This window comes from Arachis hypogaea, chromosome 3 (assembly GCF_003086295.3).
Source record: "Arachis hypogaea cultivar Tifrunner chromosome 3, arahy.Tifrunner.gnm2.J5K5, whole genome shotgun sequence".
Taxonomy (NCBI): Eukaryota; Viridiplantae; Streptophyta; class Magnoliopsida; order Fabales; family Fabaceae; genus Arachis; species Arachis hypogaea.
The window spans coordinates 101381418-101404454 of NC_092038.1; the positions used below are offsets into that span (position 1 = coordinate 101381418).

The 23037-nt window shown below is 35.6% G+C and overlaps 2 protein-coding genes and 1 non-coding gene across 3 annotated transcripts; all 3 read right to left on the reverse strand.

Annotated features, from left to right (window-relative positions):
* Window positions 1-6455: 6455 nt before the first annotated feature.
* LOC112779235 (uncharacterized) lies at window positions 6456-7051 on the reverse strand. Its single transcript, XM_025823488.1, has 2 exons — window positions 6711-7051; window positions 6456-6621 (listed from the first exon to the last, which is right to left on the reverse strand). The coding sequence occupies exons 1-2, from the start codon at window positions 7049-7051 to the stop codon at window positions 6456-6458; spliced, it is 507 nt and encodes a 168-aa protein (XP_025679273.1).
* Window positions 7052-9314: 2263 nt separating this feature from the next.
* Window positions 9315-14036, reverse strand: LOC112790816 (uncharacterized). The gene is made up of 4 exons (XM_025833390.3): window positions 13910-14036; window positions 12477-12539; window positions 11769-11966; window positions 9315-11680 (listed from the first exon to the last, which is right to left on the reverse strand). Exons 3-4 carry the CDS (start codon window positions 11890-11892, stop codon window positions 9552-9554), a joined length of 2253 nt encoding a protein of 750 aa, XP_025689175.1. The 5' UTR covers window positions 11893-11966; window positions 12477-12539; window positions 13910-14036; the 3' UTR covers window positions 9315-9551.
* An 8551-nt stretch (window positions 14037-22587) lies between these two features.
* LOC112792859 (small nucleolar RNA R71) lies at window positions 22588-22691 on the reverse strand. Its single transcript, XR_003197580.1, has one exon. It is a non-coding gene; the product is annotated as a small nucleolar RNA R71 (small nucleolar RNA).
* Between the last annotated feature and the right edge of the window lie 346 nt (window positions 22692-23037).

Consider the following 23037-nt stretch of genomic DNA (forward strand, 5'->3'; position numbering starts at 1 on the left):
TAAATTTAAGAAAATAATAATTCATTGTAATTAAGAATCACTCACCATAATAAATTATTGCCTATTTAAGATATATTATTATTATTGTGATTATTATTATAATTAAATTTTGTAAATTTATATTATACTTAACAGCATAATCTTTACAGCAGACTATTATTTATCTGTCATTTCGATGCTTTATCATTTTTCCTCCTATTTTTTGTTTATGCATCTATCTATCTATTCTATTTTTTATTAATTAATATGGTCAATATAATCGCATTTGTTTACAGACATAAAAAAAATAAAATAAGAATAAAGAGACACTAAATTATATTTAATTGGTAAGATATAAATAAAGATATTATGATTTAAGATATTAAATTAGTATATTTTGTATTTATTTTGATAAAAAAAATATAAAAATGTAAACAAAGAGATATAATTTATTTTTTATTATTTTTATTAATTTTTTATAATGATATTTTTATTATTATATATTTTTTTAATTTTTTAAATAAAAATGAATTAAATTTTTATAATTTATTTTAATTTATTACCAAATAAAATATAAAAATATTAATTTTTGTATCTTGATCTTTTGTATCTTATTTTAATATCTTATTTTATCTATTTTTAAATGTCTTATCTTATCTGTTTTTAGAACTGAACGTAATTTAAAATATTAAATGTTCTCTAAGTCCTTTCAAGCAACTGTTATTAATTATTAAAAATAATTATTTAATAATTTAATGAGTAATCAAGAAAATCATAGGATTAATACATAAATAATAAATAATAATTATTAAATAGTAAAAATTTCGTTAGCGAGTTTAGAACTCCGCTAGGGAGACAATGGAAAATCTTTATAACGTATATAATGGACTGATTATTTAGTCCAATAGGAATAAATAGTAAAAACTAGCCCACAGATTACTCTAAATTTAAAAATTTCAATTTCGTTATTTCACAAAACCAACCATCTAATCTTAATTACGACCCCCTTTTTACCCCAAATTCTCCTTCCTCCAAAACGGCACCCACCCACCGCCTTCTCCATCGAACATCCAATCTCATCGGAGTGCAGCTTCCACCTCAATTAGCCCGCCTCTCTTGCATGCGTGTGTCTCCCTCTCATCCCCCGGCAGCCCAGGTTGAGCCCTCCACCGTCGTTCCAGTTGCGCGTTCTGGTGAGTGGCTCGCCACTCTCTCTTGTGCCGGTACCCAGCCTAGTCGTCCTGTCCTCCCTCCGCCGCCATAACTCCGTAAATCATCACCGTCGTGTACGCTGAACAAGTTGGCCCTCTTGCTGCCATGGCATCCACCCCCAACTGAACAGGTTGGTTGATGAATATGTTTATTTGATGAATTTGGTTTTACTTGTAACTGGATGTTCATGCTAAGAATTTGTTGTTGAGTTTCTTGATGTTCTTTTCATAATTAAGAACACCATGGTAGGGATTTGAATTTTTTGGAACGTATTGACCAAGTCGATGCTATTGATGGTTGCATTGGTGTTTATTTTAGCACAAAAAAATTTTCAGATGCTCATTTTAGTATGTACAGTAGTTTTGGCTTGCTATGTTGATGTTTGCGTCCCTTAAATTTTAGCGCGGGTCTCTTGTGTCATCCGCAGGACGCCTTCTTCGTCATTCTAGTTGCATGTCGCTGCTGACTGTGTCGCCGCTCTCTCGCACGCCGGCATCCATCCTGAGGTTTGCGTCCTGCGTCGCCGCCCTAGCCTCCCAGCCCGTCGAAGCCATGACCGCTGAACAGGTTGCCTTCCTTGCTGCTACGGCACCCACGACCAGCCATACCTGCTACCAAAGGTTAGTTGATTAATATGGTTAGTTGATGATAATGATTTTACTTGTAATTAGATATTCATGCTCTAAATCTTTCTGACTTAGTTGGTTGTTCATAATTAAGAATATGATGGTTGGAATTTGAATGTATTGGAACGTATCGAACAAGTTGTTGATGTTGACAGTTGCATTGGATTTAATTAAGAACACTATATTGATTGCTGTTTGTTTTGGATTTAGCAATGTAATAACATATCTATTATAACTTAATCACTTATATCTAACTGCAATAATTTCAAGCATACTTGAATTCAGTGAATGGTAAACTAAATCCAATTCAACAGTATGACCACGTTCCGTCTCATCAATTTCTAGCTCAGTCACATCCATCACTTCCACAACCTGCAATCGAACGTAAACAAAAAAACTAACCAAAGGAATTAAGTGACATATGGTACTATGACATAAATATCAACAATATAAACCACCAAGAAAATGACTAACTTAAATTGGATTAAGTATGTTAGTAAAATTTTAGTTTATATAATAGACACCATGCTCACAATATTTTTTAAAAAATTCTTATAATTAGTCAAAATTATGTTAAATTCAATCCAAATCAAATAAATATCCAAATTAGAATGAAAATAACTATCAGCCTACCTAGTAAAATGAACATCCGATTTTGTTTAAAGGGCTTAAAGAAAAATACAGTTTAGTATTTGTTTCACAAACCTAAATGTCACATAACCCTATTATTTATGTCATTGTCTCAATCGACATAAAAGGAAGGAGCTAGTCAGGATCAAATGAGTATTTAGTATGAATCAATATCAATATCACAGTGCAAAAATAGTACATAAGAAAATGTTGAATAAATAAGATTAGGCAAAAAAGAGTAGCCAAAGATAGTTAGCAATAAATACAATAGCCACACTTTACACATATACATGAATATACTAAAAACAGCAACTGATATGTTTATATTCTCAACTTCTGATGTTCTCTTAGAGAAAAAAGTAGGTAATGGAAAGCTGATATAAGATTTACATAAAATTAAATTGAACTAATCTTTGCATAATTACTTGAAACTTTTGACCTTAAATTCCTCAGCTGCAGCTTTAACACCAGTTTTGGCCAGGGAGGTAGGTTTAAGCACACTCGTAGGGTTAAGAGCCTTCCTAATCTTAACAGCAGTCCAAGCAGCACTCAAAGCATGACCAACAATACCAAACTCTTCTTTTGCCGCCTCAGCAGCCTGATCTCCATATTTAAAGTATAAAAATGTCCAATATCACTTCCGAACTCTTAGAGAATGAATGGAAATTCAATCACACATCTTTTGCTTGTGGACTCCACGTACTCCCATCCCATCGTACTATACCCCCAAATCCGTGCAACATCAAATTTAGCGATCACCCTCCTCTTTGTTTCAAGAAAACCTAACATGTTTAGTTTATAGTTTTTTTTCAAAGATTTCACCATGCTCAATTTGCATTCCCTCTCAATCTCCGAATATTCCAACAGTTAAAAATCATTCAAACAAATTTTTACTCACTTTATTGTGATTCTTAGGCCGATTCCTTCGTACTTTTTCTTTTTGTTTCTCAATCTTTCTCTTCATCGCTATTTTTTCATGCTGAGCTGGTAAGATTGTCATAATATCCTCTTGTTCATCATATAAAACAGCACCCTACTCCACTGCCAATGCCCAAGTATCCTCATTTGCCTTTATCTGTTCTTGTTTTGTTAGTCTGTCTTCATCTATCCCGTTTCGTCGATCTGCCTCCGTCTCAGACCCTACATCATCCATCAAACTTCTCTCTCTATTGGCTATACCTTGTATCCCTATACTACCCTTGTGCCGGGTTGCAAAATTTTCTCATTCCCTTTCACTCGTGCCAAGTTCTCCGAACAATTTCCATAAGAGGGTCGAACCTCTCCTTCACCGTCCATTTCCCTTGGATCTCGCGTCATCCCTGCCGCACTGGGACTGTCTCCGCCACCAGTCGTAACGCCCCCGGATCTCCCTCACCAACATCCCCACTCACGATTTCGCAGCCTCCCAGAACAACCATGGGTCCATGAACATCATCTCCCCAAGGTCCCTGTTCTAGCGGCCGATCCCCAAGGCCCCACCTGCATAACTGTAGCAGCCCGAGGCCCATCTTCCATTTCTTTGATAATTGGGTCACTTGGATCCAAACCCAATTTACACCCATCAGAAAAATTGCACTTAGTTGGGCACTTATAGGAGAATGCCAATGGATTAAAGCCACAATTCCTTATATCCCTATTAAGCACCCCACCTCTACACATTTCAAACTCCTGCATTACAGTTCTTTCTGACCCCACCTCCTTATTCAAACCAAATCCCCTATAATCTGCCTTTTCATTACCCTCAGTACAACTAACAAAATCAATTAAGTTAATTGCGGTATTCAAATTTAAATAATCAACATTTAAATAATTCAAAAAGACATCCTAAATGACCATTCTATCTTTCTCATCATCGATGACCTTTGCCTCTAATTCCATCAGGTCAGCCACCGAATCCCACAACATCACTCCCTTTGTCAGATCACTGCTACAAGAATCAGCATTTCCGATCACAATACAGTCAATTTGTCCCCCATCGTACTTTTTGCACCACATACCTCAATATCGATCTCCTTCACAAAGACATCAAATCCACAATTACCAACAGTGACGTAAACCCAATCTCTAATGACGTCAAAAATACACGTATCAACTTGAACCCGTCCAACCGTAAAAGATGAACCTGCTTCTGTTGCTACGTCACACCTAATCACGTCTCCCCATTGTCTACCTATTATTTTAAACATTTCTGATGACTAGACATGTAAAGGCATCCCACAACACTCCAACCAAACTCTCCTAGTCTCACAACATTCAGACTCCTCCCACCTCCAAACCTTAATGTAGCAGTCTATCCAATCTGAAAGTAAAAGTTTTGTCTGCATGCTTCGCAGTATCGAACATCAATAAAACTTTATAAGCACCTATCTCTTTGACTTCCACAATCTGAGGCAGATTTCAACGATTGGAGGTCTATGAGTTTCAATGTGCTCCTTACTAAACTCCGCACCAACCAATCCATATTCTCCTCTACTATTGGCACTTTAACCCTCTTCGTCATTCCACTCTCATTTTGGTCAATGACTTGTGTGCCCATCTTCGTCCCATCCGCCCTTTGAGTAGTAAACACCTCTTTCCCATGAATAGATTCTTTAGGCCCTCCCTCATGCTGAACTATTGGCTCCACATGCACCATTCATTCCTTGTCCTGTGGATGCTTTCTAAATTTAGCTTTCCCTACAGATATAAGCTTACCTCGTAGTCTCATATGATTCATATTTGCAATAGCCTTCAGAGCACCCTCTTTTGTCGTGTACCGTACAAATGCAAACAGATAAATCATTTCATTTTTATGTTTCTGAGAAAAATAAATGTCGTTAATTCTTCCCGTCCAACAGAACAGGTGAAATAATTTTTTCTTCGATATATTTTTTGGGAGATTATCCACAAACATAGAAAAAGATTCATTTTCCAATTGATGATACTTCTCTCGATTCCAAATCCTAAAATTCTTTTTACGTGGTTGCCAAACCCTAATCTTACTTTGTCCAGTGTTTCTTCTCCTCTCAAACTCTCGTTCTCTCATTCTCTTTTTTTTCTCTTTTTTTATAAATGTTATCATCTGATATTTTTTTCTTCACAAATTCAAATATGATAATATAATATCATAATAATTTTATCTGTTATTGATAACAGTGTTGTCCCTTATATCTCTCGAGCATGTTTACTAGTTACATATATAATTTAATTATAGTATTACTTTAGAAATTTGTGCTAAGTATACTTAAAAGTAAAAACTTTGATATAAATAAAAGAGTGACTATGATTATGATGATTAGCGTACTTATAAAGTTTTGAAAATATTTAACAATATAACTAAAATTAAAGTTATATTTTTTTATTTGATAGTATTTTTTAATTTGAAAAAAATAATTAAATAATAAGTATTGTCAAATAATAAAAGATTGTACTATTAATTTTAGGTATATTTTTAAATATTAACAAAATGTTATAACTTCCATATTCATAGATGTACCTAAGTAAAAAGTTTCTTAATTTGCTTAAAACATAAGCTTGACATATAGAAAAGAAAGAATTTCAAGCCATTTTATCATAGTAATATCGTTATAAATTTAATTTTAATGTATTATCACTATAAAATTATTTTATACTTATATTTATTCACGTAATATCATGTCAATTGAACGAATATAATTTGATAAATAATAATCTTATGCGTAAAAATTAAACTTTATTACTATATTATTTTAAAAAAAAAAGACCCATATTTGAGTTACAGATTAGATCCATTCAAATTAAGTAAAGGTCTAAAGTCCATTCCTCTGGATTTTTTATTTTTATAAATAAAATAAATATAATATTTACTAAAATAAATAATTTTTAGAGAAATTACCAAAATAAATTTTTTTGTCATATCTCGTTTACAGTGTAAATGAGATGGCATTGCACATATCTCGTTTATACTGTAAACGAGATATAACACGTAAGAGTGACACGTGCATATCTCGTTTACATGGCCCGTATGCCCCTCAATGCATCTATATACACCTAACTTGGACTGTAAGTAACATTTATGAGATATCGCTTGTCCTCGACTGACTTGAACCAACTCATGAAATTCGCAATCATATGTCTGATACAGTAAGCATGGAAGGCCCTAGGGGGATGCCACCCACTATCATCAGCTCCAAGGGCGGCCTTGATGGCTTGAAATCTGTTCGATATAACCAGCAAGCCGTCTTGTGGGGTGACGTGGCGCCTCAAATTAGTAAGAAGAACGAGCATGACTTGGTGCTCTCAGACTCAACAATGGCAAAAGCAATTGGCAGTATGTTGCTGTTTCCGTCTTGTGCCACTGCTATAAGCAACACTCCACCGTACTTGCCATACAGATGCGTGCCGTCTACAGAGAAAAATGGCTTGCAATGGTTGAAGGCCTCAACACATGACAAAAAAGCCCAAAAAACTTTGTCGAACATGCAGCAGTCGCGCACCATGAGGTGACCTTCATAATACGGTTTGACGCATAGGCCACATATAGTGCCTGGAAAACAGCTCTGCAGTGCCTGAAGTAGTTTTGGCACCTTGTTGTACGACTTTTTCCAATCACCGTAGATCCATGCAATGGCCTTCTGCTTCGCCATACACATCTTTTTGTATGAGGGTTTGAAGTGATAGCTTGCGTGGACCGCACTTTGTAAGACCGGGATACTGATAGATGGGTTGGACTGAATCATGGGCAAGATCACTCTGCAGATGAGACTGCTATCTAACTGACGATGGTCTTGAGACATGGTGGGTGCCATGCAGCTGTGTGGTCCACCAAATCTCCGAACCTCCTAGTCACAACAACAAAATATATTCTTATTACACAATATGTCTAACCACAATAATATATCATACAAAACTACTCAAATTCACAACTAAACTTGAACTTACCAGTATCCGAGATTCTGACGAAGGGCCACACGGAGGCTCCATTTACACCCACTGTCGGCTTGACGACACTGCACATGGTACTTTAACCGGTCACACTCGATCACCCGGAACTCAGCACTCCTGCAAATACTGTAGTTCTTCAAACCTTGAAGCACCGCCTCTCGGCTTCTGAACCTGTGTCCAACCCGAAACTCCACACCGCTGTCTAGATTGCAATCCACTCCACAGGTGTCAGAAACTGAAATCCTCTCATGCATGGCGTCCAGATCTAGACTGTGATAGTGACTTGGCACAACCGATAGTACTGGAATCGGATGAGGTGGAGGTAGCACATGGCGTGACACAGCCCCTGCAGGTGTCTCCGGCACAAACTCATCCTCATCGTTGTCATCGGAAGACTCACTGTCTCCACTGTCCGCCACGTAGTCCTCGTCTGACTCCTCCTCACCCTCCTCTGCCTCATTCTCCAGAATCGTGATATGAATCGGCGGTGGTGCGAGAGGTCGGTTATCCTGCACATACGTGTCCTGTGCAGAACTCCCACTACCACCGTGACCCACCTCGGCGGATAGCTCCATTACCTGTTCACTCATGATCCTCCCATGAATGTCGAACATCAGTCGCACATGCTCGTCCCCGTGAAGTCGGAATAGCCGAAACCGGAAGACTCCATTTTCTATGGGTGCCAGCAACCTATAGGCCACCCTTCCGATTTTACTCGCTTGTGTTCCCCAAAGCTTGCTCAATATCAAACTCTTCAAATCCGACAATGTCTCCACACGCTGAGTGCGAAACAATATCGGATCCTGAGACTCAAATATCACTCCGTTATCGCCATTTCTCATACGACAATTCGGACAAAGCTCCACAACTATGAATGGATTGTTACTGGTTATTCAGCTTTGTTTTCTAGAGAAAGGAGATAGAGAAAGGATATGAAACGTGTGTGAAGAATACCAAAGATTACACATCTTTTTATAGATGGTGAATAAAGTCTTATATATATATATATATATATATATATATATATATATCGTTTACAGCGTAAACGAGATGAGGCTTTCACGTATCTCGTTTATAGCACTGTAAACGAAATACACACGTCTCAGCCATACTTGTCATATCTCGTTTATACTGTAAACAAGATATGGTAGGATTATTTAAAACGGTAAATACTCGTAAAAATATTTATTTTGATAAATATTATATTTATTTTATTTATAAAAATAAAAAATCCCCATTCTTCTCGGGAGATTATGAGAAAATAAAAATGGCGTCCAAAATAGAGTTGAAAATAGAATTTGGGTAAGTAGTTCCAGAAGGATAGTAACGGAAGGTCCCGGAAGTGGCGTCTTTTAGCATTTTAAGGTTGATCTGGCACCAGTTGCTGCACGTAATTGCTGTTCAAGGTCCTTTCATGTTTCGTAAGGCTGCCAGCGTTTACATGTTACTTACTGTACATGATTAATTATTAATTATTATTAGGGGAACAACCTGATTCGTTGTGCTCTTTCTTTTTGTTGCATTTGTCTTTTATTTTGAATCTTCTTTATTTATTTTAGAACGTTGACGGAATGTGTTTACAACTTTACATTATCACATCAGTCATCAGTCTTGTATTTCCTTTTTCCTTAATCGGTGGATTCGGTGCTAATTTTGGTCTTTTATTCTTTTTCTTCCCACCTTTTGCCAAGAACGAATTATCTCTCGACATTTCGCTGCTGCAATTATCTGCATACCATAAAATTAAGAATTTTAATAGTTAAAACGACAATGTAGAATTTTCCAAAGTTTTTAGCTACGCATAGTAATAAATTCTCCTGTTATGTCAATATTTTATTCAATTCAAATATTTTACTCTACAAGTAAGCAACTCTAGCTGAATCAGTGATACAAACCTTATTATTGCCTACTGGACTATAGTAACATACGTAGTTAATTCAATACGGGTACATATAACGCTTGAAATGATAAATAGTTAAATTACGGTAATACTAACAATCCATACAAATTCAAATAAATGAGAAAAAGAAAAAGAGCTACAGGGATACAAATATATCATTTCGTATATTTACATACTTGTTACCATTTCATTGCTGGCGGTCCACTAAGACCTGCGCTGTGACATGTGCACCTCAAGAAATGGGGACACCCCAAGAACAGTGTTGGTGTCTGCTCTGTGTGTATTCAAAATCCCATCATCATTTATTTCTTGGTGTTAGTGTTGTTGTTGGCCCCCATCTTGATGACCAAATCTTTGAGATCCCTACAACGTTCTCTATGAAACTCAACAACAAAACAAAGTTGCTTTATTGCTTCCCTCTTCTTCTCACCAAGGCTAACCAAATCTTCCTCCTTCTCCTTCAAAGCGTTCTCCAACCTTGCCACTTTCTTCTCTAACTGGCTCACCGCATTCATCAAGTTAAGTTTCTCCCCAGCTTCTTTACTCACCTTGGCCTCCAACTTCCACACCTTCTCCCTCAGCAAGAACTCCTGCTCCTCCTTGCTGTCCAGCAGTGCCCTCAGACACTCCGCATTGTTCTTCGTTTCTTCCCATTCACGGTTTCTTTTCTTAATCCATTCTTTACCGTACTGAACCTCTCCAATCATTTTAAACACGCGGCTCACGACGTGTTTCTTCTGTTCCTCAACGTCCCCAACTATTGAGTCCAAACGGTTCATAGTGACCATTTCTAATTCATTTAGAGCTTCAAAAACCAAAGCGTGTTGTTCCCCACCCAAGGGCGCAATATCAAACTTTGGCACCTTCAGCTCTTCTTCGTAAATTGCGATTTTCTCTTGGAGCGTCTTGTTCTCTTCGTGGTACCTCTGATTGACGATCTTGAAATTGTTTTTGTTCTCGTTGTTCATCTGTTCGGCCACGTGGATCCTCTGGTGCAGAAGCCGGATGTTGTCTTCCATTTTCCTCCGGAACTCCGTTGCCAGCTCAATCATTTTCCTTTCGGCCGTTTGGCGGGACAGCTTGTTCTTATTCAACGCAACTTTGGTCTGTTTATGCTCCTCGTTTATTCTCTGAATGGTTGCTGCTTGTTCCTCTATGGTTTTCTCGCGTTCTACTATTTGGCTCGATAACTTGCTGCTCAAGTTTCCCAAATTTTCTTCATATTCCTTCCGGTTTCGCTCAATTTGCTGCTCCAACTTGCTTCTCTGTGCATACAGATTGTCCATCTCTAATCTCATAATATTCATTTCTGCCTTTAGGGCCATGGCCTCCATAGAAGCCGCGTCCTTCTGGGTCTCCGGTACCCTCATAAGTGCGGTTATCTCTTCGCCACTTTGGTGCATTGCTTTCTTCAGTTCACTGTTTCTGTCCTGCAGAGTCCTGTTTTCTTCCTCCACAAGCTTCATATCATAATTCCTGTCTCTTAACTGAGCTTCCAGTGCATTCTTCTGCATGCTTTCTGCTTCCAATTCAAATTCCAAGTCCTTTATTCTTGCCAGGAATTGCTCTTTGTCGTCCATTAAACTCTGCTTATCCAAACTTGTCTCCGCCAAATCTTGGCTCAGGTTTTCAATCTGAATCAGGTATCGGAGTATCAGCTCCCTGTCATTTCTGACCTGAGCATCTAATTCTTTGTTCTGTGTGTTTACAGAGTCCAACTCTTCCTGCATGGAATTGAGCTTGTCCATCAAGTCCTTCATTTGAGCTAATGCTTTATCTTTGATACCTTCTATTTCCTCTTCCGTTTGATCTTTCTGTGTACGCAGTGTCTTTAACTCCAGATTGAGCTTGTTGACCTGTGTCATCAATGCTTCAATGTTGGACTTGGCTTGATTCTCATTGATTTTCAGTTTTTCCTCCCAAACAGACACCACACCTTTTTCCTCTTTCAACAACGATTCCAGATCCAAGACCCGATCATGCAGCCTGGTATTATTTGCGCTTAGCTCTTCGAATTGGAGCGATTGGCTTTCAATTTGATTTTCTAGATTCGTCTTCTGCTGGCTCAGGCTCTCCATCTCTTTCATCTGTGAATTCAACTGCTCCTCATATTCCTTTGCATCATCATTCTTGAGAACATCATCGAATGAAAACTTGGTATAGTTTTCTAGTTCCTCTGAGGAGAAGTACTCTGACTCTGAGTCTGTGTTAGAGCCGGTACCCCTTCGGCTTCTTCTGCGAGAAATCGCTCTCATAAACTCTCTGTTCAAATAATCACACAATTGAAAGAGTGATTGATACTGGCTGTTTAAGTCCTCAATTAGCCCCACAAGTTCTGCCTCTTTTCTAACAAGCCGTGGATTCCTATTCTTTTTGCTTTGATCATCGTTCTTGACAAGCTTAAGCAGTTTTGTGATATTGTTCTCAATCTCTGCATGCAATGAGAGAAAGAAAATGATATATTTAAATACTTAATAAGTCCAATTAAATTCATGGAGTTCAAAATTAGAAATGTGAACCTGTTTTGGTCTTTCTAAGGTCTTCATCTTTGTCAGGGCTCCCAAAGAACCTGAATGATTCCCTTGATGAGCGGCTAAGGCTACGACTATGCATTTTTTTGTTTTTCACTTGGGTTGGGACCATTCCACAAATATTGCACTTAGAAGGATGTGTCAATCATGGAAATCTCCATTGTTGTATGCATACATGATGGAACCCTGGAATTGAGAAATCAAGGTAGACATGAGAAACTGATGAATGTGAAAAAGAAAAAAATTTGAAAAAAATAAAATCTTATTTTTCATTTTTCATTTTTTATTTTCTTCTTCTTTACAAAATTTTAGAAACAGAAAATATGAAATAAAAAATAAAAACGACTGTTTTTTTTATATGAAAATTATTGTTGTGTTATTTTCGGTTATGAAAAAAGAATGTGTTTTAATTTAATATGGAGATAATCACAAATAGGATGGTAGGTTTTGTGTTAGTTTACAAATTGGAGAGAAGAGTAGATTTTGTGTCACTTCACAAATTGAAAGGTAGGTTGTATTTTAAAAATAAAAAAAATTTACAAATCAGAGGATTAGATTTGTGATTTCTATATAAAAAAACACACCAAATTTCACACATTATTAAAAACCACTAATATAAACCCAATATCAAAATTAAAATCTCCAAATAAACATAAACTTTTTACAATCATGCTAAAATTTTTTATTAAGATTTACCTGTAGTTTACTTTTGTGATAATTGTTGTTATTTCTTTCATGATGCAACCAGAAACCATCAACCTGCGTTGATTACAATAGATGGTCCAAACTTAGTAATAGTAATAATCTAATCATTCCATTTTCAGTAATATGCTATGTACTTTAACATGTTGAAACATTAAAGGGAAATTAAAGCACAAAAAAGGAATAAAGTGTGGCACGAGCGGCACGTGCACTGAGGACAGTACTCATCATAATGAAAGATTTTACCATCAGAAACAATAAAAATAATCTAAATCCACTCTGGTACTTCTAATTACTCCACTTGTGCTCCTGGGATTCTTCGATGTTGACAAACATTTACATCATGGGCTGACCCACAGCACATGAGAATGAATTTAAGAATGGTATTGACTATTGATCATCAAAGAAAATATAGTAATTAAAAATTTTTAGATGATAGGTATGTCTGGTGTGGCCATTGAGCATATGTCACTTCCCACTTTGATCAATTTGAAAAATTGAAACCATTCAATGCCATATTTCCTCCTTGAATAAATAAAAGAAGATAAGCTTATTCAAACGCCTTATCATCTGGTGTTTTCCTGATTTGTTGAACTAACTTGGTGCTGTTTTCATACTGAAAAAGACCCTTACCCTTGCATCTTTCCTTCAAAGAGTGTACCAATTCTATTGTCTATCATATAAGAATGTTCACAAACTGGAACAGCTATATATTGCTTACTTACATTTCCTAAATAATTTTAAGACCTTACGAGGCCACGACCATGCAACAGTGATTGCCACGGACGTACGCTTGTTCCTATTCAATCTGGCCATCACTTTCAGGTTTTTACACAAAATAATCTACAATGAGATTCAATTCATTCTTCAAACCTTAATTTTTGGAATATTTACATAGGAAAACACAAGCACAAAGGCTTAACCAATCAACTTAATATTTAACTTGGGAATATCAATTTTAAGAAAGAAACGCGGTGAAATCAGCTTATAGAGGAGGAAAAAACAAGAAGACAAATTGTCAATGTCGGTAACATCACAATCAAAATCTACAGGATGGAAGTACATGTACGTATGTATGCCAATGCAATCCCCAATGGAAACCCTAAAATTCTAAATAATCATGATTCATACCTGAAAGCTGGAAGCACAAATAATAGTTTTCGATTGAATGGTAATTATCATACAATTATTATATCAATATCATTGGTAATGATCAGCAATTTATGTTGTCACATTTTTTTTAAAAACATTGATTAATCCAAATCCAAAGAACGAACAATTTTGGTCATTTGAGAAGGATTATGCCTAGCAAATTTGAGCACGCATCCCTCTCCCCCTTTATATATATATATATATATATATATATATATATATATATATATACAAAGATGAAAAAAGAAACTACGAAGAAAAAACAGTTGTACTACCTGGAATGCAACTCGATGTTCAGCAAACCGATTTGATCAGGAAACAATGGTAGGCGAAGGGAAAATAGAAAAGAAAAATGGAGGAAATGAAATGAACATTTTTTGGGATGAAATTTAAAAAAATTATATTTTTTTACAAAGAAAATGAATGATATTATTGTAAAGATGGCAGTCCTTGTCCTTGTGTGTGGGGAGGGTGAGGAGGTAATATTGGCACATAGTTGTAATAAAATGCCCTTCGAGGTGTGGCATTATTACAGCTGCGGAACACTTCAATATTATCTCACGACTCACGAGTGATTCCACGATTCCGGGATCAGATACGAAGAAAAGCGGTATCCGTTACCCAAATATTTCAATTCCTCACACTTTTCTTTTTATTTATTTATTTTTAGAGTAAAACTACCATTTCTACTCATAAAAGATGAAAATACTGACATATCTATTCATAAAAAACAGAAATTACTATTTATACCCATAAAAAATAGTTTTTACAAGCAAAATTATTCAAACCCTAAAAAATTAAATAAAATTCCTAAATTATCCTTCTCTCCATCACTACCACTATCATCTCCTCCCCTCCCTCCTCTCCTCTCTCTCTCTCTCTCAATGTTCTCATCTTTTTTCACCACCACCACTAACCCATCATCTCTTTCTCCTTCTATTTTTTGAGTTCGTCGCCGCCGCCATAATCCGTCAACTCTGCCAACTCCTTCATCTTTTTCTTTCTCTCGCTTTCTTTATGTGTTTTGCTTTTTTCTCTATCTTCTGCTTCTTCGAATTCTCAACCCAGAAAAAGGGTTTCACCATCATCAACAACAACAGAACCATCTTCAGATTTTTTACCCCCACACTCTCTCTTACCTGCAAAATCTCTTGGAGTTGACTCATAATCCATTTGTCCCTCCTCCTAGTGTATCTCAAACCCTAACCCTAATTCCCAACTCCAATATTGGAATCGACAATCTCAGGAGATTAGGGTTTTCAGTCGAAACTGCCACTACTACTACTACTAATATAAGCAATAACATCAACACTATAGTTGATGCTTTTGTTGTGCAATAGGAGCTGAAGCTAAAGTTCGGGTCTTTTGCTAAGGAGGTTGAAGATTGAGTTATAAAAAGGAGTGAGAAGAAAATAAAAAACAGGAAACTCAAAGTGGTGAAGGGCATGGATGAGTTGAGCCACGGCCCGCCACCTCCGTCGTCGCCATCACCGTCGGCAACGAGTACCTCACCACCACCGTTGACACGGGTACGACAGCGCTGGTGCTGACGGAGCGTTTGAGTGGCTGCGCAAAGTGAGGATCGTCGATGGGGCCCATGGAGGCGCACTTGTGTTTAAGGGTAGAGTTCCAGTAGTTTTTAATGGTATTGTCGGTTTTGCCAAAAAAGAGTCGGACTATGGTGGCCCACTTGTTGCCGAACCGAGCGTGAGCTCTGATTATGGTGTCATCCTCTTCAGGGGTGAAGGCCCGATACTCCACGGATAGGGAGAGCTGGTTGTACCATCGAAGCCTGCAAGACTTATTCTAGCGGAATATTGAGAGAGAGAGGAGGGGGAGGAGATGATAGTGATAGTGGAGGAGAGAAGGGTAGTTTGAGAATTTTATTTAATTTTTTAGGGTTTGGATAATTTTACTTGTAAAAACTATTTTTTATGGGTACAAATAGTAATTTCTATTTTTTATGAATAGATATATCAGCGTTTTCAACTTTTATAGATAGAAATGGTAGTTTACTTTTATTTTTATTTTGAGTTTAGCTAACAAACATATATGCTATTGGTAAAAAGAATTTATATCAAAATTTTAAAATTTGAATTTTTAATATATATATATATATATATATTACGTAATTATTAAAAATAAATTAAAAAATTTATACTAATAATAATTTTAACACGTGTATGTCTTTATTAAAATATATGTCAGTAATAAAATTTGTTTAGTTGTTATACTAATGCCAATAAAAAAGAATTTTTTGTTGCCATTAAGGTTATATTCGATAAATTCGTAAGTGATTTTTTTATTTTTAACTTATAAAAATTATATTGCTAATATTTAATACAATTTTTTAAATTTATCTTGTGACTATTTAAAAGGTTATTTAAAATATTTATCAAAAGATTAGAAAAAAAAGTAACTTTTTATATAATAAAAATTATTTTTACAAATTCTATTATACATCTAATTATCAATGTTATCGCTTTATTAATATTTGTATGTCAAAAGTTATCCAATAACTATAACTGAATCAAATTTGTAAAGTTTGAGTATTAAATAAAAGTTAGGGATGGCACGATAATGGAGTGAGTAGGATTGTGATTTTGCCTTATCCATCTCCATCTAATTTACAATAATCTGCATAGATTCGTCTCACTCCTACCTGCAAACAGTAAATAGTTAAACCCTAATTCGTAGGGGTTAGCACAGGTCGCAGATACTCGATTACCCATTTGAACCCGAAGCGAATCAATTAAATTGGTTCTGGAACTAATGGGTAATTAGGTCCAACTCGAATCAAACTAATAACTCTCTCTAATAAATGGTTCAGGTAACAGTTCTGGGGGTGTGGAATCCGAATCAATTCATAGATCTGACCATATATTAATTAAATAAAAAATAAAAATTTAAAAAATATATATACCTTTTAATATGTTTGGATTTTAATGTATTTAGTTTTTAATATATTTGGTGTTTAACATGTTTAGATTATTTCTATTAATGTTATATTTTATTGTACTTACAGAATTTTTAAGATAAAAATTTTATTTTTTTATTTTTTTATGAATTTTTGTTTCATCGGATGCACAAAAAAAATACAAATCCAAACCAAACCGAACCAATTACAATTCAATTGGTTTGATTCTAATTTCACCTTAAATCCGAACCAACTCGACCTGTGTTCACCCCCTATTAACCCACTCGTCTCCTATTGGCCTATATAATTATTAAAATCTAATAAATTAAATTAAATTTTAAAATTTATATTACCATCATCAAATACATAATATAAATTAAAATAAAAATTTACATATGATACAATATTATTAATTATTTTATACATATTGCATATATTATAATCCAACGTTGTTCTGACCCCACCCCACTAAGCTAAAAACCTTATTTAGCATCGGAGCAGGTGATTACTGCCCCGAACAGATAGGGACGCAGTGATATTTACAAATATTGTCATCCTTGCTAAAACTTTAGCAACTAAATTAAAACTTGCATATAAGTTTATAGACTAAATTAGGTATTACCTTAGGTAAACAATTAATTATTTCATTATAATTATGTTGCTAGTTTTTTTTATTATATATATAACTTATATCTTAATAAATTATCACAATCATATATGTATAATTAAGAACATAATTAGCTTGATTGATAATGATAAATATTAATTTATTGGGTTAAACATTCAATTAGTTTTAATTATTTTTTATTAGTATTACAGGCCAAAATTAAAGTAACAGCTGCCCAAAGAGATAAAAACAAGAAACAAAATTGTTGGTGGGCTCTCTAACTCTCAAAGGCCGAAGAAATGAAACAAGGAAATTAATTGGGTTGAATGGAGAGTCAAGCCAATCCAAACCCAAGTTAATCCATTCAAGTTGAAGCCCACAAAAGCAACATTCACAATATTCTCTTCGGTCAGACTTACGAAGAAAGAAAGAGAGCTTCTTCTTGGTTTATTCACTAGAGAAGAAAGAAAGAGAAAGATAAATCACAAAAGCAAATGTCTAATCACCCTAATCAAAGTAAGCTACGTTAAGTCAAAGGATAAAGGTAATTTATTTCCATTTGCATGCAATTTATTTTCTTCACTCCTTCTTTAAATTTCTACAACGCCAATTTGTGATAAACGAAAAAAGTGATTTCTGATAATCACTGCTGTGAATTAAAGGCTCAAATTGTTTCTTGAGGACAAAACATTATTTCAAGGGTTTGGATTTAGGTTTACCATTAAAAAATTTCTTTTTGCTGCTCTAAGGTCTTTGGTCAAGAAAAAGGACCAGCTTTAAAATCCCTAATTTAAGGTTAAATGAAGAAAATGAGATGACAAGCGAAAGGAGCTCAGAGTTCAAAGAGTTAACTTAGGAGAAATCAAAACGGTGACTCTGCAAGAGGGACAAAAAGAAAAATATTTTTCTGATTTGAGCAAGGAGAGAGAGAACCTGAATAAAAAGTTGTGTGTGAAATCTCACTACTAAGTTTTGAAGTCTTGAAAGTATTGTACCTACACTAAAGGCTTTGAGCATCAATGGATAGAAGGGCCCAAGGAAATTAAAAGTCCAGGCCTAAGCGGCTAAATCAAGCTGTCCCTATTCATGTGCTTGTGTCATGAAGGTCCAAGTGAAAAGCTTGAGACTGAGTGGTTAAAGTCGTGATCCAAAGCTAAAGAGTGCGCTTAAGAGCTCTAGACACCACTAACTGGGGACTTTAGCAAAGCTGAGTCACAATCTGAAAAGGTTCACCCAGTTATGTGTCTGTGGCATTTGTGTATCCGGTGGTAATACTGGAAGACAAAGTGCTTAGGGCCACAGCCAAGACTCATAAGTAGCTGTGTTCAAGAATCAACATGCCTAACTAGGAAAGTCAATAACACTATCTGAAATTCTAAGTTCCTAGAGAAGCCAATCACTCTAAACTTCAAAGGAAAAAGTGAGATGCCAAAACTGTTCAGAAGCAAAAAGCTACAAGTCCCGCTCATCTAATTAAATTAATATTCATTGATATTTTGGAATTTATAGTATATTCTCTTCTTTTTATCCTATTTGATTTTCAGTTGCTTGGGGACAAGCAACAATTTAAGTTTGGTGTTGTGATGAGCGGATAATTTATACGCTTTTTGGCATTGTTTTCATATAGTTTTTAGTAAGTTTAAGCTACTTTTAGGGATGTTTTCATTAGTTTTTATGTTAAATTCACATTTCTGGACTTTACTATGAGTTTGTGTGTTTTTCTGTGATTTCAGGTAAATTCTGACTGAAATTGAGGGATTTGAGCAAAACTCTGAAGAAGGCTGACAAAAGGACTGCTGATGCTGTTGGATTCTGACCTCCCTGCACTCGAAATGGATTTTCTGGAGCTACAGAACTTCAATTGGCGCGCTCTCAACGGCGTTGGAAAGTAGACATCCAGGGCTTTCCAGCAATATATAATAGTCCATACTTTATTCGAAGAATGACGACGTAACTTGGCGTTAAACGCCAAGTACACGCTGCTGTCTGGAGTTAAACGCCAGAAAAACGTCATGACCCGGAGTTAAACGCCCAAAACACGTCATAACTCAAAGTTTAACGCCAAGAAATGCCTTAGCTCGTGGAATGATCAAGCTCAGCCCAAGCATACACCAAGTGGGCCCCGGAAGTGGATTTATGCATCAATTACTTACTCATGTAAACCCTAGTAGCTAGTCTAGTATATATAGGACATTTATCTATTGTATTAGACATCCTGGATCCTGGATTGTATTCTGAATCCTGTGATCACGTTAGGAGAGGGCTGGCCATTCGGCCATGCCTGAACCTTTTGCTTATGTATTTTCAACGGTGGAGTTTCTGCACACCATAGATTAAGGGTGTGGAGCTCTGCTGTACCTCAAGTATTAATGAAATTCTATCTTCTTTTATTCAAATCTCTCTTATTCTTATTCCAAGATATTCATTCGTACCCAAGAACATGATGAATGTTATGAGTCAGATTACCCTCATTATCATTCTCACTTATGAATGCGCGTGATTGACAACCATGTCCGTTCTACATGCAACAGAGCTTGAATGTATATCTCTTAGATTCCCCAACAGAATCTTCGTGGTATAAGCTAGATAGATGGCGGCATTTATGAGGGTCCGGAAAGTCTCACCTTGTCTGTGGTATTCCGAGTAGGATCCTGGGAATCCGGAAAGTCCAACCTTGTCTGTGGTGTTCCGAGTAGGATTCCGGTAATGAATGACCGTGACGTGCTTCAAACTTTAACCTGCTGGGCGTTAGTGACAGACGCAAAAGAGGGATTCTATTCCAGTAGGAGCGGGAACCAACCGGTGATTAGCCGTACTGTGACAGAGTGCGTTAGCATAGTTTTCACTGCGAGGATGGGATGTAGCCATCAGCCATGGGTGATGCCTCCAGACTGGTTAGCTGTGCGAGTGACAGCCGCACAGGTTATTTCCCCGTGAGGAATGAAAGTAGCCACAGTTGATGGTGAACCCCTATACAAAGCTTGCCATGGAAAGGAGTAAGAAGGATTGATTAGAAGCAGTAGAAGAGCAGGCGTCCAAGAGCTCTACAGCATCTCCATCCGCTTATCTGAAATTCCTACCAATGAATCTGCATAAGTATCTTTATCCCTTTCATTATTTCTATTTTCGAAAACCCATAAACTATTTTAATCTGCCTAACTGAGATTTGCAAGGTGACCATAGCTTGCTTCATACCAACAATCTCTGTGGATTCGACCCTTACTCACGTAAGGTTTATTACTTGGACGACCCAATACACTTGCTGGTTAGTTGAACGAGATTGTGAAGGAAATAAACAATGCCCTCAGAGTATACATCCCATAAGTCGAAAGAATAAGTGTTCACAATTTCGTCCACCAAGTTTTTGGCGCCGTTGCCGGGGATTGTTCGAGTATGGACAACTGACGGTTCATCTTGTTGCTCAGATTAGGTAATTTTCTTTTCAAAATCTTTTTCAAAAATTTTTCTTTTTATTTTTCGTTTTTCCAAACTATGTTTTTCGAAAAAAAAATCAATAAAAATACAAAAAAATTAGAAAATCATAAAAATCAAAAATATTTTGTGTTTCTTGTTTGAATATTGTGTTAATTTTTAAGTTTGGTGTCAATTGCATGCTTTAAAAATTTTTCTTGCATTTTTTCGAAAATCCCATGCATTCATAGTGTTCTTCATGATCTTCAAGTTGTTCTTGACAAGTCTTCTTGTTTGATCTTGATGATTTCTTGTTTTGTGTCTTTTGTTGTTTTTCATGTGCACTTTTGCATTCATATTTTCCATGCATTAAAGATTTCTAAGTTTGGTGTCTTGCATGTTTTATTTGCATCAAAAATTTTTCAAAATTATGTTCTTGATGTTCATCATGATCTTCATAGTGTTCTTGGTGTTCATCTAGACATTCATAGCATTCTTGCATGCATCTTGTGTCTTGATCCAAAATTTTCATGTTTTGGGTCATTTTTGTGTTTTTCTTTAAAAATTTAAAAATCAAAAATATCTTTTCCTTATTTCCCTCCAAAATTTCGAAATTTTGGGTTGACTTGGTCAAAAATTTTTAAAATTAGTTGTTTCTTACAAGTCAAGTCAAAATTTCAATTTTAAAAATCTTATCTTTTCAAAATCTTTTTCAAAAATCATATCCTTTTCATTTTTTATATAATTTTCGAAAATTTCAAAAATTATTTTTCAAAATATTTTCAAAATCTTTTTCTTATCTTTTTATCTAATTTTCGAAAATTAAGCTAACAATTAATGTGATTGGTTCAAAAATTTGAAGTTTGTTACTTTCTTGTTAAGAAAGGTTCAATCTTTAAGTTCTAGAATCTTATCTTGTAGTTTCTTGTTAGTTACGTCAATTTTAAAATTAAATCTTTTTCAAAATATCTTTTTCAAATATATCTTTTATCTTATCTTTTTCAAAAATTTTATCTTTTTCAAAATTTGATTTCAAAATATCTTATCTTTTTCTTATCTTCTTATCTTTTTTAAAATTTGATTTCAAATCTTTTTCAATCAGCTAACTAACTTTTTGTTTGTTTCTTATCTTTTTCAAAACCAACTAACTACCTATCCCTCTCTAATTTTCGAAAATTCTCCCTCTCTTTTTCAAAAATTCTTTTTGTTTTAAATTTTAATTTTAATTATATTTTATCTCTAATTTTCGAAAATACTAACCCCTTTTTCAAAAATTATTTTCGAATTTTTCTCTCCCTCTCATCTCTTCTTCTATTTTAATTATTTAATTACTAACACTTCTCTTCACCTCTCCTCATCCAAAAATCCGAATCTCCTTCTTCATTCTTCTACCTCTTTCTTCTTCTACTAACATAAGGGAATCTCTATACTGTGACATAGAGTATTCCTCTTTCTTTTCTTGTTTTCTTCTCTTTCTTATGAGCAGGAACAAGGATAAAGGCACTCTTGTTGAAGCTGATCCAGAACCTGAAAGGACTCTGAAGAGAAAATTAAGAGAAGCTAAATTACAACAATCCAGAAATAACCTTTCAGAAATTTTCGAACAAGAGAAGGAGATGGCAGCCGAAAATAATAATAATAATAATGCAAGGAGAATGCTTGGTGACTTCACAAAGCCAACATCCAAGTTTGATGGAAGAAGCATCTCCATTCCTGCCATTGGAGCCAATAACTTTGAGCTTAAGCCTCAACTAGTTGCTTTAATGCAACAAAACTGCAAGTTTTATGGGCTTCCATCTGAAGATCCCTATCAGTTTTTAACTGAGTTCTTGCAGGTCTGTGATACTGTAAAGACGAATGGAGTTAATCCTGAAGTCTACAGACTTATGCTTTTCCCTTTTGCTGTAAGAGACAGAACTAGAATATGGTTGGACTCACAACCTAAGGATAGCCTGGACTCCTGGGATAAGCTGGTCACTGCCTTTCTGGATAAATTCTTTCCTCCTCAAAAGCTGAGCAAGCTGAGAGTGGATGTTCAAACCTTCAAACAAAAAGATGGTGAATCCCTCTATGAAGCTTGGGAAAGATACAAGCAGTTGACCAAAAGATGTCCATCTGACATGTTTTCTGAATGGACCCTACTAGATATATTCTATTATGGTCTCTCTGAATTTTCGAAAATGTCATTGGACCATTCTGCAGGTGGATCTATTCACCTGAAGAAAACGCCTGAAGAGGCTCAAGAACTCATTGACATGGTTGCAAACAACCAGTTCATGTACACCTCTGAGAGGAATTCCGTGAATAATGGGATACCTCAGAAGAAAGGAGTTCTTGAAATTGATGCTCTGAATGCCATATTGGCTCAGAACAAAATGTTGACTCAACAGGTCAACATAATCTCTCAAAATCTGAATGGATTGCAACATGCATCCAACAGTACTAGAGAGGTAGCTTCTGAAGAAGCT